Source organism: Macaca thibetana, chromosome 6 (genome assembly GCF_024542745.1).
Source record: "Macaca thibetana thibetana isolate TM-01 chromosome 6, ASM2454274v1, whole genome shotgun sequence".
In the NCBI taxonomy this organism is placed as follows: domain Eukaryota; kingdom Metazoa; phylum Chordata; class Mammalia; order Primates; family Cercopithecidae; genus Macaca; species Macaca thibetana.
In genome coordinates, this window is record NC_065583.1 from 61825509 (window position 1) to 61852728 (window position 27220).

At 40.7% G+C, this 27220-nt stretch overlaps 2 protein-coding genes across 5 annotated transcripts in view; both read right to left on the reverse strand.

Moving 5' to 3' along the window:
• The window catches only part of LOC126957049 (39S ribosomal protein L10, mitochondrial-like), a 49814-nt gene extending 34107 nt beyond the window's left edge, over positions 1 to 15707 (reverse strand). Inside the window, exons 1-2 of the mRNA XM_050794419.1 lie at positions 15544 to 15707; positions 12040 to 12044 (exon numbers count right to left, since the gene is read on the reverse strand). Of these exons, the coding sequence (XP_050650376.1) occupies positions 12040 to 12044; positions 15544 to 15625 (87 nt within the window). The 5' untranslated portion in view covers positions 15626 to 15707. The remainder of the gene's footprint in view (positions 1 to 12039; positions 12045 to 15543) is intronic.
• Positions 15708 to 15778: 71 nt separating this feature from the next.
• Positions 15779 to 25411, reverse strand: FAM170A (family with sequence similarity 170 member A). Of its 4 annotated transcripts, none has more exons than XM_050794423.1 (5): positions 21796 to 25411; positions 18746 to 18886; positions 17353 to 17645; positions 16507 to 16565; positions 15779 to 15896 (listed from the first exon to the last, which is right to left on the reverse strand). In XM_050794423.1, exons 1-5 carry the CDS (start codon positions 21863 to 21865, stop codon positions 15872 to 15874), a joined length of 588 nt encoding a protein of 195 aa, XP_050650380.1. In that variant the 5' UTR covers positions 21866 to 25411; the 3' UTR covers positions 15779 to 15871. The 4 variants fall into 4 exon arrangements, with proteins under 4 accessions (XP_050650380.1, XP_050650378.1, XP_050650377.1 ...); XM_050794421.1 differs by having other exon boundaries at positions 16507 to 16562; positions 16856 to 17645; positions 21796 to 25408; XM_050794420.1 differs by having other exon boundaries at positions 16856 to 17645; positions 21796 to 25407.
• Positions 25412 to 27220: the final 1809 nt, after the last annotated feature.

The following is a 27220-nucleotide window of genomic DNA, read 5'->3' on the forward strand; positions in this document are numbered from 1 at the left end:
GATCTCAGCTCACTACAACCTCCACCTCCCGAGTTCAAGTGATTCTCCTGCCTCAGCCTCCCAAGTAGCTGGGATAACAGGCTTGTGCCACTGCACCCAGCTAATTTTTATTGTATTGTTAGTAGAGATGGGGTTTCACCATGTTGGCCAGGCTGGTCTTGAACTCCCAACCTCAAGTGATCTGCCCACGTCAGCCTCCCAAAGTGTTGGGATTACAGGCGTGAGCCACCACACCCAGCCAAGTTTAACATTTTTAAAGAGCTGCAAGCTCCATTAATTACAAGACCATCTCTACATCTGTTTCCTTTCCCATCTGACTTCCATTCACACTGCCTAGTCATTGATGGGGAAGTTTATTTTTTGTAGCATCCTTCCAATCTGACTTTTCTTTTACCTCTTCACATTCTGGCAATTTTATTCTAAATCTCCAGTTAGAACTTTAAAATAGATTTTTAAAGAATATCTGGATGTTAGAACCTCAAAGACCTAATGTGTAACCATCTTCTATAATAAACCTAAATTCAAATCCATTTTAAGTAGCATTTTGGGCAAAATAATATTTTATACTCATGTGCATTTGTTCTCTCTTACTCCTGATTTCCAAATCTTTCTTAAAACTTTCAAACTTTAAGTCCTCTTATGCTATCATACCCAATTTTCAATTACTTGTATCAAAGGAAAAGGATATCATAGGGGAAAACCCTTCTATGCTATTTTACCAGTCTAATTTCTAGACAAAAGCTTTGAAGTGGTAACAGATAGAAGAAATGTACATTTAAATAAGCTGTAAGTGAGGAAGACAGACCAACAATTAGCAATGAAGGTCAAATCCTAATACAACAAAAGCCATGGAGAATACTGATATCCTTTGTTGGAGTGACATTTCACAGACATTGGTACCTTGTTAAAGATTACATTTCCAAGATCAGAATGTATAATGATGAAACATGCTCAGGAATAGAAAGCAAGAGGGTTTTACTAACACTAACCCTCTAGAATTTATAAATGGTACTGGATGACTGACAGGAAGATAAGTAGCACATTACCTTTAAGGGAATTTTGTTACTTTCAAACCACGCAGGGTGGCAGGGAGGCAGTGGGGGTGTCTGCCGTGATTAGTCTTCCTTCTTGCACCTTGGTTGTGAAACACAATTCAGCGTTAATCTAAATGTAGACATAGGTGTGCATGCATAGGTGTGTGTGCACATACACACGTACACACACACACACGCACACATATGGAGAAAAGGAAACCTTTCCTAAGTCTGTGCTTGACAGAACTGAAGATCTTTTATCAATGTGACTGGAGGCTTCCTTCACATCCTGGAATTCATTCCACAGGAATATTTAACCTTCCTCAAAAGTGAAGCTAAAGAGTCTTCCAGGAGTGACTCCCTCCCCCGAGGTAGGCCTAAGTCTTCTCTTTAAATAAAAACAAGGTAAATATTTTAGAAAGCCAAGAGACTTAGACCAGTCTATACACGAAAATGTATTGAAATTCATTCATATAGAGAATTCATTTCTTATTTTAACATTACTTCTGAAATGTTTGACTAGATCTGGATCTCTCACACACACACACACACAGCCTTTGGAGGAGAAGAGAGGGTGTTAAATAAGTGATGTATTCAGCAACTAGTTTGAAGAGGAGAGATGCTTTCTGGCTTTTTGATAACTTCTTCTGAAGCAAAAACTGGTTACCTGTGGCGAGGTCCAATCAAAACTCCATTGCCTCCTTTGAGGTGAGCCCACGAGGCCTGTCCTGCTCTGTTCTAGGGGAGCAGCACTGCATGTTGAGCTGGTGCAGATTTGGACTAGAGAAATTTTTTTGAAGAAATTTACAACTACTCCACATTTGCCACTGCTTACAACATGTGGCATACATTGCCTCAGCCGGTGCAACTCATTTTATCATCACGATCATTAATTAAATCTTTTTCTCATGACAAAGAAAGAAGCTACTGAATGTGTAGGAAGGGCCCATAAAAAGGAATATGATCAAAGGTCATTACCCTTTCATCCTCACAAGCATGTGGGGATAGAAAGAAGGTAAAGAGGACCAGGAGTCATAAAGCTAGAAATTCTGCAAGTGTCTTGGCCCTTACTGCTACAACTTCTAGGTCCCTGCCCCAGAATTCCTTAAATTTCATTTTTTTCCATCAGTTGTTATTTTCACTTGGCTACTGTTGGGAAAAAGCTGAGTGTTGGGAAAAAAGTTGAGGCAGGTCTTGCATGTCTGACATAATGCCCAGGGCTCAGGGCATAAAACCCCTCGTGGTCCCTGGAATGAGTCCAGACTTGCTGGTTCCTTGTTTCTAACTTAAACTAGAAGAACATGCTCCCCATTATCTCCAGTAGCAGAATATGTTCCATGTGCTTCAAAAGAAATGCTAAACCATCACAGCTGTAGATCATGCGCTTGCCCTTTTGACCACCACATTCTCACCACCTGTTTCTTTGTTTGATCACCAATAAATAGTCTGGGCTTCCAGAGCTCGGGGCCTTCACAGCCTTCATACTCGCGTTGGCTGCCTGGACCCACTTTCTCTCTCAAACTCTCTTTGCTCATTCCTTTGACTCCGCCAGACTTCGTCACCCCCACGACCTGGTGTTGGGACCTGATCACCCCAACAGGCTACTACATGTACAAGACCCTTTTTCTTTTTCCTTTTTTTTTTTTTGAGACGGAGTCTCACTCTGTCACCCAGGCTGGAGTGCTCACTGCACTGCACTCTCAGCTCACTGCAACCTCTGCCTCCCAGGTTCAAGCGATTCTCCTGCCTCAGCCTCCCAAGTAGCTGGAATTACAGGTGCCTGCCACCACACCTGGCTAATTTTTGTATTTTTAGTAGAGACAGGGTTTCACCATGTTGGCCAGGCTGGTCTTGAACTCCTGACCTCCTGATCCACCTGCTTCGGTCTCCCAAAATGCTGGGATTACAGGCATGAGCCACTGCGCCCAGCCACCAGATCCTTTTTTTATAGTGATCGCCCTTTTGGATCCTAAGGTAATTTAGAATAATGCAAAGAAAGATCTGCCTTGCAGAATTAGGAAATTTACTGAGCATGTTACTCTTAGTGGAATCAATGTGGTGGTGCAGCCTCATGTAAGAAACAGAAAAACAAAAAAACGAAACTCACTGTCCCCTACCCTCCACCTTAGCCCCAGTGACCTACCTAGTCCCGTATGGGACACTGGTCCACACACAGAAGAATTTGAGCTTACTCCATGTTGGCTGATGCTCAGTTAAATCCACTCCATACCCAGGTACCTTAGTGACTTCTCTAAAACACATCTGATGAAGTCACTTTTCTGCTTATTAGCCCATAGAACAAGTCCAAACTTGTTAACACAGTCAACAGAGCTCTGTCTCCCTTCCCAGTCACTCTCTCCCTTGAATTTTATGCCCAACCATACTGAAGAAAGTGCACATTCTCTTCATCTTAGAGATTCTGTACAGACTTTCCTTCTGCCCAAAACTTTTCCGTTTCTCCATCTTTGCCTGGGAAAGTCCTGGAAAATTCTTAGTCACCCTGCAGAACTCCAATGTCACTTCTGCTGAGAGTCTTTCCTGGGTCCCCCATTCCCTACCCCAACAACTAGACTTAATTAGCTGATGCTCCTGTTTGCCTCCACAGTTTGCACTTACCTCTTCTATCTCCTACATCGTCATTGCCTATTTATTTATCAGACTCTCTGACTGAACTATAAGCTCCTTAAAGCCTGATAATTCGTTTTCTTCACTGTTGTATCTCAAAACCCAGAATACTACCTAACACATGACAGTAACTCAATAAATACCTAGGAACAGATGAATGAATGACAAGCTGGCCAATCCCTAATGCTATTCCTCACTCCCTAACCTGCAACCCAAATCACAGCCCAGTACCATCCATCTTCGTGCGCCATTTGTGAATTTCCAGCAACATTCTTCCCATTCCACACATCCCTATTCACATTGTGCCCAGAACTCCTCAAGCAACTTGTGACTATTCAAAAACCAGTTTGTACCTTCCCTTAGCTGCCTCTACTATGGTCCAAATTATCCCTAATAATTTGCTGTCCTTGGCTCCTGTAATACCAATGTTACATAAATATCAGATATTTGTTCCATGAAAGGGAACAAAACAGATGAAAATCCCTTTGCATTGTACCAGGAGCAGCATAACATTTTCAGGGTCTGGGCAGTGCCATTGTCAGCCCAGACAATTCATGTCTTTTCTATAGCCTCAGCCCTGCTTTTTCTCAGAAAGTGAGAATCCAAAGAGTATATCAGAGAATTTCCTGGACCTCCAAAGTTGTAAACAAACTCCGTCTTTGAAACACCATCTAGACAGAACAAAATATAAGAGTCTACATGTGATGAAGCCAAGATCTCCTCTGTGATTTCCCTTCTGGAAACTGTGTAGTTCATTGTTGTTTCCATAGGCCATAAAAGGTGATCTTGAAACTCAGGTCTGTACCTGTTCCCATCTTGAAACTCAGGTCTGTACCTTGTCCCTACAAACATCTAAGCTTGCATCCGTCTGTGTGCTTTGACCCACTAGAGCCTGATCGTGCATCTAGATGTATAATAGGACTTTTTCTGTCTATCTAGGGACCTAGAATCTTTCATATCAATCCCATTAAATCTCCTAAGACGGAAAAACCACATAGGTGTCAAAGCTGTGTTCATCCCTGTTTCACAAACCTCATCATCTTTTCTTGGCCACATGCAGCTATATTTAGGAAGATTCCATTTTGAACTGGAAACAAAGTCATGAGGGTGAGAGTCACTTTGGGGCTCCCCCTTAGATACGGGCTTCCAGACTTACTAGAAAGCTCTTAAGAGGAAGGTCAGGAAGGTCACCTTAACTCAGGGAAGCCCAAGGAAGTACTTGCAGCCAAGATTTCACATTGTTGCCAGAACTCAAGCAACTTGTGACTATTTGTACCTTCCCTTAGCTGCCTCTACTGTGGTCCATCAGTAGGCTGCCAGATTTATATGACACCCAGTTAAATTTGAATTTCAGGTAAGCAACAGATAATTATTTTAATATAAGTATATCCTACATAATACTTAGGCATACTTAGACTAAAAATGGACTCATTATTTTTCTGGCACTCAAATTTAACTAAGCAGCCTGTATTTTATGTGTCAACCCTACTCATTGGAAATGGTGGACGCTCACCAGGATCAGGAATAAGGACCCCAAAGATGCCCCAAATAATCCTTGGCTTTTATTTATAGACTCTGAATTAGTAAGCATGAGCTTTTCATTCCAGTTAACAGACTATAATGAATATCTTCAGTTTTAGGGCTTTATATACTTATCATTATCACTATCTTTCTTATTTGAAAGACATGGTTATTTTTTCCAACCTTAATATCTTATCGAAAAGTATTCAAAAGTTCATTAGACAAAGGAAAAACATGTATCTGAAAAATGAAGGCAAAACCCCTGGTGTTTAGCAAAAAAAAACAAAAAGTACCAGGAAGACGGAAGAAAACTAACTTAATAAGCAAATCTCTGCAGTGATATTTCCACAGTTTGATGTCCTCCCACACCCTGAAACTATTATTGCATCAAGAATGTAGAACTGCTAACTAAATTTAAGGTGTCCTTATGATTCTATCAAATTGTGGATACTACTGTATCAACAAATGGGCCAAGTAGCTGACCCAGGGACCATGGCAGTTGGTGGAGCATATCCAAAGGCCTGAAATGGAACCAGGCAAGCTTTTTCCGTGCATTTCCACCTGGGCCCCGATAATACTATACTCCTAGTACTTGCCAACTTTAAGTACTTTTCTATGTATCTCCATTTTTCCCTGTGTGTTTGGACTACATCCTAGACTTGACATTATATGAACTGCATACAAGAAGCTATTTTCTATAAAAAGGGGAGGGGGGTAGTGGGAACCCTGAATCTGTAGCTGTTTTCCTTCATCCAGCTACATGGAGTTTTATAAAATAAAGGGTCAGTTTAGTTAACCTCTTCCATATAACAGTACCATGATTGTCTTAAGAGATGTAAAAATCTAACATGATTTTTAACAGTTTTTGTGGCAAAACCATCATCTCCCAGATGGCGGCAATAGAGCAAAATAATTAAAGTCATGGATTTTGACTTGCTCTTACGTCTTGGAGGAGTCACTTGACCTCTGTGTATTGTCTGTACTTATCTGCACTTATCTGTTACATGGGGTCAATAATTATACCTATTTTATAAGGATGTTGTGAAAATTACATGTGATAATATGTAATATTATCAAATATAAAGTATATATAATATATACAGTATATATAAAGTAGCTAGAAGAGTGCCTGACACACAGCAAGCACTTGGCAGATATTAACTGTTAGCTATTGGAATTACTTCTTCATGAAAAGGACTATTTTATCAGTGGATGGCTCAGTGAGAGAGAGTAAATCACAGAATCACAGCATTTTGGAGGTGACCTAGTTCACACTCTATGTGAAGAAAGAAAATTATATGTATGCATAGGAAAATGTCTGAAAGTTAGCATAGTAAATGGTTAATGAGGTTAACATAGAGGACTAAAATAAATTGGGGAAGGAGTATGGAAAAAAATTAAGCTTCAATCAATTTTTAAATCATTTGAGTTTTTACACTGAGACTTTCTATATATTGGTTGTGTGATTTTTTAAAATGTGACAGGATAAATGTTTTGAAATTTTCCTGGTATGTCTGTGTTTTTTGTTTATTTGTTTTTTGGTTTTTCGTTGTTTTTGTTGTTGTTGTTTGTTTTTAATGGCTGATATTTCTTTCATCTTTGGATAGAAAGAAACACCCCATTGAGTTAGCAGGCTGCAGGAAAGAGATGACAGAACAAAAATGAATGGCGAGAAAGGAGTCTAGGATATGGGAAAAACTCACAATGACAACATTTTGGAGAAAGGATATGATAAGGGAAGATGAGGCAAATATCCTACTCTTGTGAAGATAGGGACTCCCTGGGCTGAGGATGGAGGAGGAAGGTCAGAGGTGGCTGAACAAGGGAGCCGGGCAGAAAAGGACACACAAATGAGTGCAGAGCAGCATCCTGAGACACTCTGCTTGCCCCCACGCAAGCATGCATCTCCAGCAGCCAGCACTTCACCCGTGACTCCCCAGCAAGAATGACACTCAGGGGTGTCCCATCCAACTTATTCTGCATCCACTATGTCAGGACACTTATGAGCCCTGAGTTGTGGATGGCTCCAACACCTATAGGGGTGATAATGGTATGAAGGGGGATCCCCTGAACCTAAACTTCATGGGAAGAAACAGAACAAACTCAGAACTCCCCCAGGCCAGAGGTTTTCTGCACATAATTTCTGTCTGAAATCATGTGCCTTATCTGGACCAGGTGCACTTCACTGATCTTAGAATTTTTTCTTAGTAGCTGATGTGACTACAGTGTACGGTAACTTCAGGCGTGAACAAATTCTTCATCCACCCTTTCATATGCTTCAGACTAGTGTGGTCTGGTCTCAGATGAATTCAAGGCTGCAGAAAAAGAACAAAGTTCTCAGATGGTTCCAGGAGTTGTGCCCACATTTCCTTAAACCACTAAGGTGCTCATCCTAAGAGAAAATAGCATCTGCCTCCTAGAGTCATTCTTCAGACTGATTGCATGAGTCAAACAAATGCTTAGAAGAGCGCTTGGTTCATGATCAGTTCTCAGTAATATCTAGCTAATTTTATTATTATATGTCCCTCCTTATTAGAGAGGTTTGAAGACAAACTCCCATGACCTCTAAAAAAGGATAAACTAGTTTACCTATTGACAGTGATTTTAGCCCTAGGTTTAATGAGCCATCAAAACAACTGTTGAAAAATAGGAAGCTTTACAGTTTTGAAGAATAAGTAGAATGCCTCGGAGAGGAAGGGCATGGCCAAGAGACTTGTACAAATATTCCCCAGGAATGAGAAGAGAAGGATCTGGGGACCCAGAGCAGCAGGGTACTCAGATCAGATTCTTGGCAGCACCATGATAAGGCCGGGAAATCCCAGAGTGGCATGTTAACTAAGAGACAGGAAGGGAACCCCAGGCCTCTGCATTCCATCTTGCTCCAAAAAGCCTACTGGGAACAGCAGGAATCTTTAGGTCTGATGTAGCCTTGTAGGCAATGGGGATCTCCCCTGTACCTATCTGGATAAGTAACTAGAGATCAAAGGGCCCTTTCAGCTTCACCTCCACCCTCACTGTACCACAACCACAACCACACACACACACACACACACACACACACACACTCCTTGGCCAGATTAAAAATAGGGAAACTTTATCATGTATAGCAGATATTCTTCATAATTTGTGAAATGGGACTATTCCCTAATTTTATTTTAAGTGCAATTTTCTTCCAATTTTGGGATATTTTTGTTGTTCTTATTCTATTTAAGCGGATTTCAGGACACATATAGCCCCATGATTTTTACCTAAATTATCTTAATTGGATGTAAATTCAAAGCTGAGCTTAGGAAGTCGTCCAGGGACTCTAATTTGCTGAGACATATTCTTGGTGTGAGTTTTGTTCTTAGAAGGTTTGGAACTCAACTGCAAGTCTCCATGGGGCCTGCTTCAAAGGATTGCCAGACAGGGAAGCTTCCATACTTGCAAGAACACCCGAGAGGTTATCCCTTTTCAACAACCAAACATCCTTTAATTTGCAAGAAATAAATTCTACATGCTTGTGAGGAAATTAGAGAAGGAGATTGAAAGTTTACTGAAATAGCAAAAAATAAACTTTAAAAAAAAAAAGAGTCAGGGTAGGAGACAGTCAAGCAAAGGACCTTGAAAGATGGAAAGGGTTTGTCAAAAGAGAGAAAAAGACAAGATTCCTCATGGGTTAACCTACAGCTGCAGAGTTGGTATAAGTATTCTTGATGTGCAAATACTATGGCATAAAGTAGATAAAATTTATCAGAAATTGCTGAGAATATGGTAAGAAGTATGATCATCAAATTATAAATTCCCTGCAGTGGCATTTTAGGGGAAGACTGGAAAGGGACAATAAATGCTCATAAGACTAGAATAACAAGTAGAAAGTGGTTTCAGGAGAAATTCAGTCTTGCAGAGTGTGTATCAAAAGCAGAGAAGCTGGCAGAAGGACAAGCAGGAGCAAGGAATGAAATAAAGGGGGTACCTGGTTCCTTCACTGAGTGAACCCAGCCCCATGGCCAGGAGGTCTCCAGGAAACACTTGCAGCCCAGGAGCTATCGATCATTCATCAGCTTTTGAGAAAATATACTCAGCTCTGAGATCATCTCTTCAACACCATCTTTCCTTCTTGAGTTTAGTTTGACCTCCTCCCTCACCGTCAAGCTATGGACTAATGCTGCCTAGTAAGAAGGGTCATTCATGTGCCCGGTCCTCTAGCTATCATGATTCACATTAGTGAAGTACAAAAGGCAGTGACCAAATAATGGGAAACAAGAGTGTATGAACAAGAAGAGATACTCATAAAGCAGCAGATTTCTGTGACAATGTGGGCCATGTCAGCTGCATGTGTCAGGCACCACCTTAATCACTAGCATTCCTTGGAAAGAAGTTCTCAGTAGGCAGGGCCGGGCCATCTGGTTGCACAGTGCCCTCATACTCCATTCAGAGATCTCAGTAACAGCTTCAGCCCCCAAGATCACTCCCTTTGTCTGCTCATGGTATTTGGATTCTCCTTTTCTCACATTTGTTTTGAGGAGAGGCAGAAGGACAGAGGTGCAGGCCAGCACAGATTCTCCCTAGAGTGCAACAGGATGCCTAAAATTAACCTGTTACCTTCTGGGCAGTGGCTTAGATCTCCCAATGTGAGAGAATTTTCCTTTCATCTGTGCTTCAAATTCCTGACAAATGTTGTCCACGCTTCAAGTGTCTTACTGGAGGAGGCCTGTGGAAGGGGGCTAAAGGCAAGCAGCAATCCTTCAAACAGCCTGATGCTTTCTGAGTCTCAGGAGAAGTCTACACAATGTTCTATTAAATCCTGTTTGTTCCAGAGAAGTAATGGAAACAATTCAATTGTTCAGTAATATTTGAATGGAAAATAAATTAGTTTACATGCATTTGATGGAATAGTATCAAATTGTTAAATGGATCTTGATCCATATGATGGAACCGGATAAATCTTGAAAACATGTTGATTGAAACAAAATACATTTTATAATGTTATAACAATCATGTAAATAAATATTCACATGAATTATAAATATTGCTATGGATATATACATGCAAGAAAATAATTAAAACATGGACTGGATATATGCAGATCTTTGATATTAGTTACCTCTGTGCAGGGGGGCAGTCATAAAATTTATGAAAAACAGTTATTATGAGTTTTAAAAGTATATAAGATGCATTATAATGAACTAAAGTTCTTCATGGAATACATTATTTACATTTGATATCATCATTCATCTAGGAAATCCAAAATAATCCACAGGTAAAATAGTAAAAACTAATAATAATATAGTTCACCAAGGCAGAGGGTTACAAGATCAAAAATTTAAAAACCAATCAAGTCCCTCTACAATAGAAATAGCAAATCAGAAAATGTAAGGGAAAATACAATGCTATTTAAAATAGTACCAAGGGCTATATAAAGTATTCAGAGCTAAAAATATATGTAACATAACATATAACTAAAAAACTATGTATGTTTAAATTCTGCCCAATTCAAGGTTAAAAACAACAATAAATGTTAACTATTATGATGCTCAGGCTTTATGAGAAAACACTCTTTTCTCAAATAGCAGACAATTAAGCGAGGGGGATTCAAAGACACACAGCATTCTAAATGTAAGCTAGCCCAAACCTTTTGATAACACACAAAGCCAAGGCCAGAGAAGTTAAGTTCCTTGATCAAGGGCCCAATGTCCTGACTGCAAGACTAGCAGTTTCCAGTAATTCACAAGACACAGTCAAAATTATTACCTTGGAGGGAGAAGGTAATTATATAAATTATGTAATTACTCAACCTTAAGTGAAGAAATAGCTAACAAAATTCCAGATACTGAGAGAGAATTGAAGTGCAGAGTTTAAAATTTTACTAATCCATAGGGAAACTGCAGACCATTTAAAGTATTTTGTTACACAGTAGTGATAACCATTGAATACTTAGGAGAAATGCAATCTGGTTAACAAAGTCAAGAGCCAACTGCAGGAGAAAGGAACACCTTTCTCAAAACGTCCATCAATGACAGGATAGTTAATTATATTATGATTTGTCACTGGAAGTAAATAAATTACACTTGCTTTAAAAATGTGATGAGTCTATATTAAAGATTTCATGTTAAATGTCTACATTAAAGGCATTAAAAGATCTTCAACAAAAATGTTGATTTAGATGACACATAGTATGATAGAATCTATGAATCAAAACTCTTTGTAAAGCTACATATATCATATAAAACGGCTATATATGTAAATACATGGACCTAAGATCTTGAAACCAAACAACTAATAATCAAAATCTCTGCAAAAAGAAGTAGGCTTGGGAGGACAGTAGGGATAATTTGAAGGGGACTTTAATTTTATTTTTATACATTGATTACTTTAATATCATTTGTATTTTATGATGATAATATTTCCATATTGCTCCTAAAATTTAAAAATATATAGCTGGATGATACTTTGAAAAATTAACTGAAAAGTTTTTTATCACTTCTCTTTGCTGCTGGATTTTTCCCCATTCAGTCAGCTAAGCACTTCAAGTTCATTGCGTTAGGAAGATAAAGACCCAGCAGAAACAAAGGAGAAAAAAAGGAAAATTATTGGCTATGGAATGTCAAAAGCAGAAACCACAGGAGAACAGTAAAGACTCCTGTGAACAAACAATAAATCTCACCTCAATTATAGAAAGATTTCCCTGTACTGGAAGGTCAGAGAAAGGGAGAAAAGTGTTGAGGGAGAAAGGTTAGCATGGCCAGGGACAAGAAAAACTACTTTAAAGACTATATGTCCAGGAAGACAATCAGTATCTACAGACTAGCCAGCCTGCACTTGACCTGCACTCCAGCCACCACTCCCAATCACAGACACTTGGAGAAACTTAGAGAACTCTGCCTGCAGCTGGTTTGGAACCCATTCCATTAAGCATTTTATGCCTGCAGAAGAAGCAAGAACTATATTAGATCCTCCCTGTGAACTCTCCACCTTTCAGAAACCGAAATGCTCCTTGTACTCCAGCAAAAAGGAGAAGAGAGAAGACTTGGAAGATTATGTGGAAGATTTGGGTAGCAGGGGACATGCCTGGAAGTGTGGCATTTATCTCTTCTACCATATTCTATCAGAAAGTTCTGCCGCATGGCCCCACCTAACTGTAAAAGAGAATAGGAAACATGCTTTATGTAAATGCTCAGGAGGAAAACAAATACAGATTTTATGGGCATACCGCAGTGCGACAGTCCCAGATGGCACATCAGTATGGTGTGCCCAACTAAAAGCATCTTCAACAATCATGACATCACTGTTTCATAAAGTTCACATTTGAGAGGTAGCTGACTCGATGAATACAGGTCCCTGAGTAGGACTTGCTGTAATTCTTTTGGCTATCCCCTCATGTTTGAAAGACAGTTGTCATACCTGTAGGCATTACACCTTCCAACATCTACCTTCAAAGACAAGAAGGAAGGGGTCAGGGTTTTTCACCGTGAGTCACTCCCTTTTTATCAAAGAGGAAAACCTCTGCCAAATGGTCCCCAGCAAACTTCCCCTTACTACTTATTTGGTAAAAATCAATCACTAGAAAAGTGGAATGAACCAATATGACCAGCTTCAATAAATCAAGATTCATCTCCTGGGGCTGTGCCCAGTAAAGCTCAAAACCTGAACAAAATCAGAGTTCAGCTAGCAGGAAGCAAAGAGTGATATTAGAACATGATCTACCAAAGATGGTAAATGAAAAACACAGATGAAGAGGTAGAAATCATTCCGAACCTCTCAGTCTTTGAAATAAACTCACTTACTAAAAAGCAGATTGAATATTGTAAATACAGCAAAACAGTTCTTAGACAAAAAGCATATTAAAGCAGACTAAATGGAATTTAAAGCAAGAAAGGAATTAATAGAGAAAAAGTGCGAGGAAATATTTGACAATAAGAAAATCCACCAAAAAAAGTACAAAACATTAATTTTCACGCGACTTGTAATATAGTTTCAAAATATATGAGCTAACTCTGTACAAATATAAGGAGAAATTGACAAGTTCACAATCATTGTAAAATATTTCAGGCTATACCAGAAACTGGAAGATCGGACTTGAAAATAGAAAGGATAAAAAATATTTGAATAAAATAAAGGAGATTGATTAACAGATATGCATATGAACTTGAATCCAATAGAGAATACACATTATTTTCAAGTACATATGAAACACTTTTTAAATCGATTATGTACCATGTTACAATAAAACTTTAGCAACTTTAAGATGTATTCCTATGTGATTCACAGATTAAAGACAATATCAGAATAGAAATTATAAAACATTTAGAAATAAACAACAATGAAAGTATAACACCAAACTTGCAGAATACTACTAAAATGGTATTTCAGAAAATTTGCATAGCTTCATATGCATTTATTTAAAAAGAAGAATGATTAAAAATCAGTAAGTTAATTGTTCAATAGATGCTGGAAAAAGAAAACATTGAGTAAACCTATAAAAGAAGGAAAGAAATAACAAAGACATGATTAGAAAATCTAAAAAAGAAAATAATACAAAATATCAACACTACTAAAAGATTTCATTTTCAGTTATTAAAATAACAAATCTCTGGCAACACTAATCAGTTGAACTAGGATAATGCATGCAGGGCTTCATACCTAGGTGATAGGTTGATAGGTGCAGCAAACCACCATGGCACACGTTTACCTATGTAACAAATCTGCACATCCTGCACATGTATCCTGGAACTTAAAATTAAATTTTAAAAAAAAGGATTAAGTGAACCCCCATTCCACAGAAGCTCTTTCAGGGATAAGAGGAAAAAAATCATGGCATAGGAGATAGCTAATTTTGTTTTTTTTTTTTTAAATGGACAAGGATAATGTAAGAAAAAAAATTATACTCTGATTTTATTTTTGTCATATAAATCCTAAATTTCTTAATAGCAAAGTGAATTCAACAGTTCAGTAAAATCAAACAATAATGGTAAAATGAGGTTTATTTCAGAGAGGCCAGGATCGTTCCTCATCCAAAACCCTATGATGCATTACACAAAATTAACAACTAAAGGAACGAAATCATCTGAATAGATGCATCAAACCCACATAAAATTCAACAATCATTCTCACCTTTTTAAAAAAATTAGGTTATTTTTATGGTCACTATTCTTTTATATTATATCAGAGGTCCTAGCCTGTTCAGTAACAGAAGAAAAATAAAAGTGCTGTCTAGAAATAAAAAGGAAAAAACTAATTCTTTTTATTTGTATTTAATATGATTGAATATAGAAAAATACGGAATACTATACAGAAATACACCTAAACAATTTCAAAAAGGTGGCTAGATGTGAAATGAAAATTTAAAATATGCATCAGTAATAACCAATTCTAAACTATAATAGAAAAAATATGCCATCTAAGGAGACTGAAAAGAAAAGATACCTTGGACCGCATCGAATAAAAATTGTATATAACATTTGTGGACAAGAGCATTAATCATTATTGAAGAACAAAGAAAGAAAGAAAGTACTTGAACAAAGGAAGAAATACACAATGACAATTACTACTAAACTGAAATATCTATATAATTCAGCACAGCAATGGATGTCTGGGTATACATCCTAGAAAGAGACTCACACTCTATGGTAATAGAGGAAATTTGGATGCAACTAAAATTTCATCAAAAAGAAAATAAATTAAAAGTTGGCATATTGATAGAATGAACTATAATACAGTAGTAAAAATTAGTTAACTACAGATATGTGTATGACAATGGATAATCTTAAAAACCTGCTTTTTAATAAAAACAAGTTGCAAAGTAATAACGAAGTACAATGGTATGTGAAACTTTCAAGATATTCAAAACATTTTATATATTTATATAATAGTATAAAACACGCACAGAAGTATTAAAAAATACTCCAAATCCATATGAAAGGCAATGGAACAGGGGACTACGGCTGTATTTGTAATCATTTTTACTTCAAAGCCATCTGAAGTAAATGTAGAAAAGTGCTAAGCTTAATAAAGCAGGATGATGGAAACATAGGTGTGTAGTGGAGTTTGTCATGGTCTCATGTGAAATGTGGCATCCAGCCTTGAAAAAACTGTCACACAGAAGCCTAATCAATCCCAGGAGTTTGGGTATTGCTGCCTCTGGAAAAGGCTGGTAGATATCTTTAGTGCTGGTGTAAAACTTCGTTCACAAACCACTAGATAGATAGATGAAAATAATGAATAGGGCTGGGCGCCGTGGCTCACGCCTGCAATCCCAGCACTTTGGGAGGCCCAGGCGGGTGGATCGCTTGAGCCCAGGAGTTCAAGACGAGCCTGACCAACATGGTGAAACTTCGTCTCTACTAAAAAAAATACAAAATTAGCTGTGTGTGTTGGCACGTGCCTGTAATCCCAGCTACTTGGGAGGCTGAGGCAGGAGAATCACTTGAACTCAGGAGGCAGAGGTTGCAGTGAGCCGAGATCATGCCATTGCACTCCAGCCTGGGCAACAAAAGTGAAACTCCATCTCAAAAAAAAAAAAAAAGAAGAAGAAGAAGAAAAAGAAAAAGAAAAAAAAAAAAAAGAAAATGATGAATAGTTAGATTAATTTGTTAATTAAATAATATATCCAGGGAAGGTTTGAAACATAACCTTTATTACATATGATGTTTACATGTTAGACTGAGTGCTGGTCCCTCATCTCCTTCATACCTTGGGCAGTCTGTCTGCTACTATCTCCATGGCTCTTTCTTCTCCCTGAAAGTGAAGAAAACAATTGAGGCAGAACAGGAAGAGGCAAGAAACAATATAAGCATCACTAGTCAGTTACCCTTCACCTTTGTTTTAAAGCTCAGAGTCATGCACCCCCACAGTGAGTTCGTTTCCAGATCAAATGCAGCAAAATGAAGGTTCTGAAACATTTCCAGGTCTCTTGGTATCTCATGAGGATGATGTTACCTCTCCAAATTCCCCTTTTCCTCAAGGGCTATATTCATGGGCTGAGGTGAGTCCCAGCTCAGGCCAAAGGCTCTCAGACTCCACACCTCTGATCTTGCTGGCAGCCTGTCCTTTCAGGCCAATCCTGGCCCTTGAGGTTAAACTGAGTTTTCTCTGCCTTGAAGAGCTGCAGTACTTCCTCTTAGAATTGAGGACAATCATGGAGACATTGAGAAAGTTCCCAGTCAATGCTCTTCACCTTATCGTCTAAGCAAATGGAGGACAATTCCCCCAGAAGCACCAGGTGCACCACAAGTTGATGCAGCTGCAGAGCCGCCAGGTGACCCAGTGCATCCCTGCAGCTCCTTCCCTTGGATTCCTCTGGGCCCTCATGACACAGCCTCAGAAAACTGCAAATCTCACTCCTTACCTCTTGCAAGAGAAGGCCACACCATCTTCCAGTATCTTCTGGCCCATAAGTCTCAGCTGCTGTGTGAAAATAAAACCAAAGAAAGACACTTCTTAGTTAATGCAACCTTAGAAATTCTCAGAATTTCCTGCAGGAGCTGGAAAGGTCAAGACAAGTCCTGACTTACAATCAAGACTTTATTAGATGCCTAGGCAAGAAGCAGGGATCCCAGTTATGTCCCCTTCCATTGTTCCCTGAGCCAATAAAGCCCCCAAATCTCCCTTACAGAGGGAGCCTGAACTGGGGAGAGAGTACTGGCTCAGGGAAGCCATTGCTCCCTCAACGGTCCCACGACCCAGCCCTTGCTCACTTCCTGTCCTTTGGAAGGTCCTTTGGAGAATGAAACACACAGCCTGGACATTGGCTCCAGGATCTCCTCAGGCCAAGGTCTTCCCCTGTGGGCTGCCCCTCCTCCTCCTTCTTTGCTGCTGGTTTCTCTTCCTCCTCCTCCTCATTTCCATTTTCCTCCTCCTGCTCGTCTTGGGTGCTCCCTGATTCCATGTTGCCTGTCAGCTGAGCCATGGTGAGATGAAAGACGTGGCAGCTGAAGCCCTCTCTGATCCCATATTGCACATGCTCCTGGAGGATTTCCACGGTGGCAAAAACCCGGCAGCAGGCCATGCACCTGAAGCCGTTCTCCATGGTCACCAGCCAATCAGGAGTCTTGGCCCTGGGTGTCTCCTCAACAGTGGGTGAGCCTGGCAGGCTGTCTGATTCTGTCCTTTCCTCATGCTCTTTCTCCTCCCCGCCGGGCTCACTGTCAGACAGGAGGTTTCTGGTGGACACATCAGAGGGGGGAGTACCTACCCTCACAACCTCAGGAAGGGTCACTTCTTCCATCCTTGGCTGCTTTTCTAAGGACTCCGAAGTTTCCTCTGTCTCCCAGGAGACAGCCACACCTTTTTTCATTTGTACCTGCATGTAGTATATTTTCATGCCCCTTTCCTCTTTGTTTACACACAGAGAGGACACACAAGTCTTATAGGACGAATGGGATGACAAGGAGACATGTTGTGAGCAGGGAGGAGTCTCTCCTCGTTCCTGAACCTGGGCCAGAGGTGACTGAGGCTGGGGGCTGTCTCGATGTAGTCTCTGGATTCCTGGAAAAGGAAATTAGAAACATGAGCAGATGCATGGGCCATGCCAGGAACTGGGGGAACATACGCTGAATATGTGTGGTGCAGGAGACTGTGGTGTGATGCAGCTGTGTGGTGAGCTTGGTGTTTGTTGTTCATATTGTGGGATAGTGATTCTAGTGTCATTTGTGTGTAGGGATGTTGCTGGGATGTCTGTATACAGGGGTGTGGAGTATGGTGGTGAGGACTGCAGCTTATGTGGAATGTCGGCAGCATGTGTGTGCTATGAGGATGTGAGTTGGTGCCATCACTGATGTGTTATTTGTGGAATGTGGGAGGTAGTGTGGGAGAATGGCACTGCAGGTCACGCATTTGTCTGGGATGTGTGCAAAGAGTGTACCTGTGGAGCGTGTGGTTGTATGTGTGAGGTGTGTAGGCCTGAGCTAGAGTCTTGCTGCAGTGCTGGAGGCCTGGGCTGAGGAACTCTGTTTTTCTCTTGAAGGCAAAGTCAGAGCCCAAGTAGTTCTGCTGAAGGTGCTTAATCTGGTCCTGTGGCCCTACACCCCAAGAGCAGACTTTTCTGGCCTCTGCACCCTGACTGCCTGACTGCACACCAGGGCTCATGCTCTCCTACACTGAGCTCATATCCATACTCCTCTAACAGCTCTGTATCTTGCCCAGACACCTCTGCAGAGCTCTGATCATATCCAACTGCCCTGGGTTTCCTCTTAGCCTCATCCTTGGATCTATGGGCCTCCTGTCCCCTACCCAAGGAGCCCTGCACCCAAAATGTCCCAGACCTAAGGAGCCCAGCACCCAAAGAGTCTCATACCCACAGTGCCCTGTATCCAGAGTGTCGTGCTCAAGGAACCTCACACCCAGAGAATCTCACATCCAAGGAGCCCCACACCCAAAGAGTGTCACACCGAAGGAGCCCCAAACCCAAAATGTCCCACTCCCAAAGAGCCTTACACTCAAGCAGCACTGCAACCAAAAAATCTCATGCTCAAAGAGCCCTGTACCCAAACAGTCCCAGTCCCAAACAGCCCCACACTCAAAGATTTTCATGCCCAATGAACCCCACAGCCAAGAAGCCACATGCCCAAGGAGCCCTGCACCCTTACCACCGTGGATGAGCTTGCGTGAAGAAGAAACACAGGAGAAGTATTCGGAGGTAGAAGTAACTTCTCCCACCCCTTGGCTCCAGCCTTTGGCCACTCTAGTGGATCCAGGCTGCAGGGCATCCTCTTGGGACTTTGACATTCCTGAGAAAGGTATGAAGGGCACAGAGATATGGTGGATGGCGAATGTTTGTGCATCATTTACCCATCCAACAAATATTTACTGAGTGGCTGACATATGTCAGGTGTGGTGAACACACTTGGTTTGTGAGACAGCCTTCTGGTGGATACTCCAATATTTAATTACAGTCAACAGGTATTTTGATAGTGTATCGTTAGGAACGTAGGCCTGTGTGGTGACTATGAATAGGTCTGAAGTGTAAGAGTGATACATATCAGATAGCCTTTGATATGTGTAGGTTTGTGTGGGTATATTATAGAAACATGTGTCTGTGTCTATGGAGTTTGTGTGCATAGTTTGTGTTTACAACCCTGGAATTATGCAATATGTAACTTTTCCTGATTATATGGTGTGGCTTGTATTTATAATGTACATTAATTCATTCATCTGGCAATATTTCATGAACAGCTACCATGATCAGACACCAGTCCACTCTTCCAGGCTCTAGGAATACTGAACAAAACAGTCCTTCTTCTAAGTGCACTTTCCATTCTAGACAAGGAAGACAGACACTAAGCAGAAATATAAGTATATCATAGGTTAGCTCATTATGAATATATAAGGGTCACCAGATCTAGCAAAAATACAGCTGATGCCAAATTAAATTTGAATTTTAGATAAATTACAAATAATTTTTTACTGTCAGTATGTCCCATGCAATATTTGTCATACTTATCTTTAGTGTCAGTATGTTCCATACCATATTTGGGACACACTCATACTAAAAAATCATTGGTGGTTTATCTGACATTCAAGTTTAACTGGACATCCTGTATTTTATCTGGCAACCCTAATAAGGGGATGGTGGTGAATCTTTGTTTCATCGTGGTCTATGCAAAGCAGGCCTGGCTCTGCTACACAATGTGTTACAGATATGGCATGTATGATGTGTGACTGGCTCTTAAAGAGGTATTTAGAGATAGTTTAAGGTAGCTGTGTTTGTGTGAGAGTTGAGGAGACACACACACACCCCCCACACACATACGTGAAATCTCTGTAGGAAGAAAAGACTGTCACACACATGGGTTGTGTGAGTATGTAATAGAGGAACGGTATGTGTATCTAACTGTATGTACTGTGTGTGGAGGTGTGTGACTCTTTTTCTGTATCAGAGTACATATGGGCATATGAGTGACTGTCTCCTGGAATACCCTTAACAAAAATTCAGTACACACTGTTATGTGTATTGAGTGTTGCCCAGGCCGAGGCATGGTGACAGAAAGCCCACCCTGCAGAACCCACCACTGTGCTCCCATTATCTCCAGTCCTCCCCCTCCCAACACACACGTGCGCGCACACACACACACACAGAGACAGACAAATTCTGAAATGTAAGGGTAGATGAAGGAGAGGAAAACCATTGCCTTCCCCTTCCTGTCCCAGCCCCCTGCTCTCCATGCCTATTCTTCATGCCTCCATTCCCAGGGCTCAACCTACAGGTCTTTATGACCTTGGGCCTCATAGGCGCTGCTGAGCTCTAACTGGGGCAGAAGCCTCGAGGGCCATCTCTGGGGCAGGCTCCTTTCTGCCCTGTCTCCTGCATGTGACCATCCCCCTTTCAGGATAAGCGGCTTCTTTACATTTAATACCTGCCATTATCATGCAGCCTGGGAAGTAAACTGACAGCAATCGAAGACCCTTACCCTGGTGTCATTTCCTCTGGGATGTCCCACACTGTGGATTCACAAATTCTGTTGGATTAATTGGTTAATTCTTCCTGCTGAAAAATCAAACCTCCGTGGTTTCAGTATGATGCCATCCCCAAACAAGTGTTTAATCTACTTTCTAACAAGCATTTCGCTTCTCAAGATATTTTTCAACAAGGCCTTTAATTCATTGGGCTACTCTTTCGTTTCTGCTAAAAGGGGCAGTGCAACTCATAGATTTCTACCAGCACCCTTCACACCTTCCACCTCAGTCACCCCAGGGAAAGAGCAAATAAAGAGAATGAGAGAAAGACGAGACTCAGGCTGCATCACTGGGTCTCTGTAAGTGGGTCCCCGACCTGCCTGGAGACTGACATAGTTCCAGGTACCAGCAGCCCCAGAACAAAAGTTCTCAGCCCAGCAGGGCTGGCTTTCTGTATCGTGCGCCAGTGGCATCTGGACTTCCTGTCCATCTCACATCCGGGTACCCTCAAGATGGATGTGCCGGCATCAGCCACCAGCCAGGTCTCCCCCTCACTACCGCATAGGTAGTACATTCTCCTCAGTTCCTCCTCCCTAAAGAAGGCTCAGGCTGGCCGGGTGCGGTGACTCACGCCTTTAATCCCAGCACTTTGGGAGGCCGAGGCGGGTGGATCACGAGGTCAGGAGATCGAAACCATCCTGGCTACCACGATGAAACCCCATCTCTACTAAAAATAAAAAAATTAAAAAAAAAAAAAAATTAGCTGGGCATTGTGGTGAGCGCCTGTAGCCCCAGCTACTCGGGAGGCTGAGGCAGGAGAATGGCAAGAACCCAGGAGGTGGAGCTTGCAGTGAACCGAAATCACGCCACTGCACTCCAGCCTGGGCGACAGAGCAAGACTCCATTTCAAAAGAAAAAGAAAAAGAAAAGGAGGTCGAGGCAGGCGGATCAGGAGATCAGGAGATCGAGACCATCCTGGCTAACACGGTGAAACCCCATCTCTACTAAAAATACAAAAAATTAGCCGGGCGAGGTGGCGGGCGCCTGTAGTAGCAGCTACTCGGGAGGCTGAGGCAGGAGAATGGCGTGAACCCGGGAGGCGGAGCTTGCAGTGAGCCGAGATCGCACCACTGCACTCCAGCCTGGGCGACAGAGCGAGGCTCCGTTTCAAAAATAAAATTAAAGAAAAAGGCTCAGGCTGGCCAGTGACGCTTGTGACCCAGAGAGTTTGCCCAGCACATACCTCCTCCCTTCTCAGAGGTTTCCTGGGACTCTTCATTTTCCAAATGTTTCCTCTTTTGTCGTCGTTTCATGGTATCAGCTAGAAGAGTTTCTAGAAGATGCTTAAGGTCCACCTCCCGCTTTTTTCTGTAGATTGGCCCTTCTTGGCTCTCAGGAAATTCATTAAAAAGATTCAGTATGAATAAACGTAGTTGAATCTCCTAAATAGCTGAAGAACTCAAGACGGCTTAGTGAACCAGCAGCACTGCCCAGTGCTCACTACATTGCAGGGCTGTTAAGGTTCAAAGGTCACCAGGCCCACAGCAGATTCTCTGACCTCAATGATGACATCACAGCGTTCTGCGGACCTAGGTCCAACACAGTCTGTGCAACAGCAGAGGCCTCCTTTTCAAGAACAATTCCTTTTTTCCAGTAGAAGTCCTCTAATGAATTCAACTCTCCCGTATTTCAAATGTGGCAGAATATTTTGAGATGTTAACATGTTTCTGTTTCATTTTTTTCTTTTCTCCTTTTTTTTCACCCTTTCCCTTCTGGACTCAAGCAGGTAGCAGGCTTTGTGTTCATTGCTCAGAGGAAGGGTATGGCAGGGCTGAAAGCAGCAGTAGCATGTTAATCATCTTGACTTTTCTTTCTTTGTTTTTTATTTGTTGCTGCTGTTGTTGTTTTTATTTTGTTTTGTTTTGTGAGAGACAGGGTCTCCCTCTGTCACCCAGGCTGGAGTGCAGTGGTGTGATCATAGGTCACTTCAGCCCCTGGGCTCAAGTGATCCTCACACTTCAGCCTCCCAAGTAGCTGGAACAACTGGCACCAGGCATGAACCACCACACCTCGCTAATTTTTTTTTTTTTTTTTTTTTTTTTAGAAACAGGGTCTCAGTATGTTGCCCAGGTTGGTCTTGAACTCCTAGCCTCAAGCTCCCAAAGTGCTAGGATTACAGGCATGAGCCACCACACCCACCACACCCTACCTGACTTTTATTTCTAAAATCTGAAACTCCATAGGAAAGAGGAAAGTTAGCAGAAACATAATGGAAGCAGGATTTTTTTAATTAGGCACGCCCCCTTCTTACTCTACTACAGTGTTCAGAGGTACTGATTAGGTCAGGGAGAGAGAGAGAGATCTTCAAACTATGGAGGAGAGGAGCCCTCTGAAATGTGGCTGAAGAGGTACAGGCGGCAAAAACTTCAAGAAGGGCTGGCTGTATTATGCATACAAGCAGAATCATGGCAACCTATCTCACACATGGCATAGGAGCCACACCACCTAAAGATGCCCTGGCAACTGAGCTGATGGGCATCTAAACTTCAGCTGTATGCTCCAATAACCAGAGACTATGCTCTCACCCCACCCTCAAAACCTCAGCCCTGTATGATTTCCAAATAGGGAGAGGTGGAAATCCAAACAGGACATCAACAGAACCAAGGCTTAAATTACAAATTAAATGGAGTTATATAAGAAAATTGCATACTATCTCCTGCACATCTCTGCTCATAGGCTGAAATGTATACCAGTTATAAGTGGCAACTCATCTGGATTTTCCTGATTCCAATCTAAAATTAGAGATACCTCATTTGGGGCAGTGACCCCAATCCAGTGGGACTATTAGTTGACAAGCATGAGGGGGATTCCCAGAAGTCACTGCATTAAAAAAGCAGTAGAAATACCCAGAGGACCAAGGTAGGCCCAAATTTGAAAGGGCACTGCAGACTGTCCCCAGGCAGAGGGAGAATGAAGATAGGGCAAATGTAGCCTTGTGAAAAATTGCTGATGAGATTAAATCTCCGGTTTCTTAAAGAATCCCTAAAAAAGAGGGGCCAAGGAGCATTTTTTGTGTGGTAAAAATTTTCAGACTAAAGTAGAGAGAATTGTGTAATAGGAATGCAGCTTCATGTACACATAATCCAGTTTCAACAGTTATCAGTATTCTGCCATTCTTGTTCCATCCACTGCATACACACACTTTTAATCTTTTGTTCATTTCTTTTTATTTAGGTATTTGAGATAGAGGAGTGGGGGATTTGCTGTATTTTAAAGCAAATTCCAGACATTATGTCATTTCTCCTTGAAGGCAGCAGTATGTACCTCCAAAGATATGAACTTTTAAAAAGGATAACAGAAATATCATTATCTCACCAAATGAATTTAACCATAATTATTTTATATAATTTAATAACCAAGCCATACTCAATTTCCTCCAAATATGCTAAAATATCTTTGTATAACTGTGTTGTTGAGATCAAGATCCAAACAAAGTCCACACATTGCGATTGGTCAACATCACATCTTTTAATCTACAACAGTTCCCCCTCCTTTTTAAAGGCATTTACCTGTTGGAAAAAACTAATTTATCTTCCAGAATTTTCCACAGTTTGGAAATGGTTGATTGTGTCCTTGTGATGTTATCTAAGATGTTCCCCTATTAGCTGCATTGCCTTGTAAACAGGTAGTTAGGTCTAGCTAATTGATTAGTTTTAGATTCAGTGACATGGGAAGCTTGGAGAGTTTTGCATGAGAAATTACATTTGAAAAGATCACTCTGGTAACTGTGTTGAGAATAGACTTTTAGAAGGCAAAGGCAGAATCAGAGAGAACAGTGGGCCTTTTGCAATGATCCAGGAGAGAGATGAGACTGGTTTGGATCACAAAGTTAGTTGTGAAAATAATGGATAATGGTCATCTTCTGGATGTATTTTGAAGGAAGAGACAACAGAATTTGCTGAAAGATCAGATATTTTCCTTCATCTGGTACACCACCAAACAAGCCGATTCTACATCTGCCCCTGAAGTCATAGCCTTCATGTGGGGAACATGTGGGGACACTAGATAGAAGGAGCCTCCTCTTATAGCAGAGAAAGATGGCTGTTTGTTGCTCCCTCTGACCTCCCCCTCTGGCTTTCCTCTTTTCCTCCTTGACTTTCCCCACTGCCAGTTTCATCATCAAAGCTCCTTCTGATCCTTGAAGAGTCAGAGAAAAAATGTCCACCAGGTGACCAAATATTACTTAGGGGTAGGAGTCACAGTCCCGGAAGACACACCCCAAACTGTTCACTTTCCTTACCTCTGAGTCAAGAAGGAGGATGAGAGGAACAGGTGCAGAAGATAATGAAAGAGAGCTCTACTCCTTATATTTCATACTCTGGATGGTTAGAATTCTATAACAAAAATGTACCAACATATAACTTGTGTAACTAAAAATATACACATATTAAGAACAAACCAGGGAGCCTGCCACTCCTAGAAAATTGAGAATATTGAGAATGAAGCAGAAGATATAATTACAGACCCTGCAGACGTCGAAAAAATAGCAAGGGAACCCCACAAACAATGCTATGGACATGAATTTGACAACTTAGATGAAATGGACAAATTTCTCAAAAAACACAAACTGCTAAAACTCACCCAATATTAAATAAGTACATTGCATGCCCTATAACTATAAAGGAAATTGAATTTGTAATTGTTAAACTCCCAAAAAAGAAATCTCCATGACTACATAGTTTCACTGGGCAATTCTGTCAAATGTTTAAAGAAGAATTAACATTAATTCTACACAATCTCTTCCAGGAAAAGAGGAAGAGAGATTATTTCTCAATTCATTTTATGAAGTTAGTAAAACCCTGATACCAAATCAGACAAAGATAGTACAAAAAAGAAAACTACATACCAATATTCCTAATAAATATAGATGCAAAAATTATTAACAAAATATTAGAAAACAGAATTCAGCAATATGTATAAAGAATTACACACCATGACCAAGTGGGGTCTATTCAAGGATGCAAGACTGATTCAACATTCAAAATTCAATCGGTATAATCCACTCTATTTATAGGCTAAAAAAGAAAAATCACATAGGCTGAAGAAAAGAAAATCAACTGATGAGAAAATTTTTAAAGCATTTAAAAATATTCATTCTAGTTGGGTTGGTGTGGTGCTCCTATAGTCCCAGCTACTGGGGAGGCTGAGGTGAGAAGGTTACTTGAGCCCAGGAGTTTGAGGCCATCCTGACAACATAGAAAGACCCCATATGTTTTTTTTTAAAAAAGTTGTTCTTATAAAAGTAGGAATAGAGAGGAACTTTCACAATGCAGTAGAGAGAATCTACATAAAGCCTACAGCTAACATTGATGGTAAAACTGGGTGTTAGATCAGGAACATGGCAAAGCCATCTACTCTCAATGTTCTTAATAATAATGCTCTTATCATACAACTAGATGTTCAAGCCAGTGCAAAGGGCACAAAAGGGAAACAAAAGTCACACAAGTGAGAACGAAAGAAATAAAATTTCCTATTTCCAGGTGACATGATTGTGTAGAAAATCTCAGAAAATCTACAGAAAGAAGAGGAGGAGAAGAAAAAGCAGGAGGAGGAGGAAGAGGAGGAAAAAAGGTAAAGAAGGAAGAAAAGGAAAAAAGAAAGAGAAAATTTCTATAAATGAATTCAGCAAAGTTACAGGGCAGAAGATAAAATTACATCAATTGTATTTCTATATATTAGCAACAGACACAAGAACACCAAAATTAAAACAATATCACTGGCCAAGCACAGTGGCTCATGCCTGTAATTCCAGAACTTTGAGAGGTGGAGGTGAGAGAATCCCTTGAGCCCAGGAGTTCCAGACCAACCTGCACAACATAGCAAGAACCCATCTCTACAAAAAGAAATTTTTAAAAATTAGCTGGGGGTGGTAGCATATGGCTCTGGTCCTAGCTACTCGGAAGCCTAAGCACATGAAATGATATTCAATATCATTAGCCATTAGGAAAATGCAAAGTAAAACCACAGTGTATCACTACACACCTATCAGAATGATTACAATAAAAAATAGTGACAACATCAAATATTGATGAGGATGTTGAATCATTCATACACTGCTGCTAGAAATATAAAATGTTATAGCCAAAAGTATGGCAGCTGAAACATATAACTACCTTATTACCCCGCAATTATATTATTGGGCATTTATCCCAAAGAAATGAAAAACCTACATACAAAAACCTACATAACAGCTCATTCATAATAGCCAAAAACAAGAAACAACTCAGATATCCTTCAATAGGTAAGTTATTAAACAAACTGTGGTACTTTCTTACTTTGAATACTACTTAGCAATAAAATGATCACACTTGGATGAATCTTCAGAGAATTACGCAGAGAGGGGAAAAAAAAAGTCAATGCCAAAATGTTATATACTGTGTAATTCCACTTATAAAACGTTCCTGGAATAAGGAAAGTATAAAAATGAAAAATCAATTAATGGTTGCCAGTGGTGAAGGAGGGGGTGAGAGTGAGAGAAAAGAGAATGTGGCTATAAAAGAGCATCCCACTGCCACTCACACCATGGGGTGTGGCTCCTCTTCCTTTGGAAAGGGGAGGGAAGAGTGGGAAAGACTGCATCTTCTGGTTTGAGTGCCAACTCAGCTGCA

Excerpts from the sequence above, each read along its gene's own strand:
- FAM170A (XM_050794420.1), bottom strand. The coding sequence starts at position 21,865 with ATGAAACGACGACAAAAGAGGAAACATTTGGAAAATGAAGAGTCCCAG. Across the intron at positions 18,887-21,795 it reads AACCTCTGAGAAGGGAGGAG|GAATGTCAAAGTCCCAAGAG; the intron begins GTATGTGCTGGG and ends TACCTTTCTCAG. Across the intron at positions 17,646-18,745 it reads ACGCAAGCTCATCCACGGTG|GAATCCAGAGACTACATCGA; the intron begins GTAAGGGTGCAG and ends TTCCTTTTCCAG.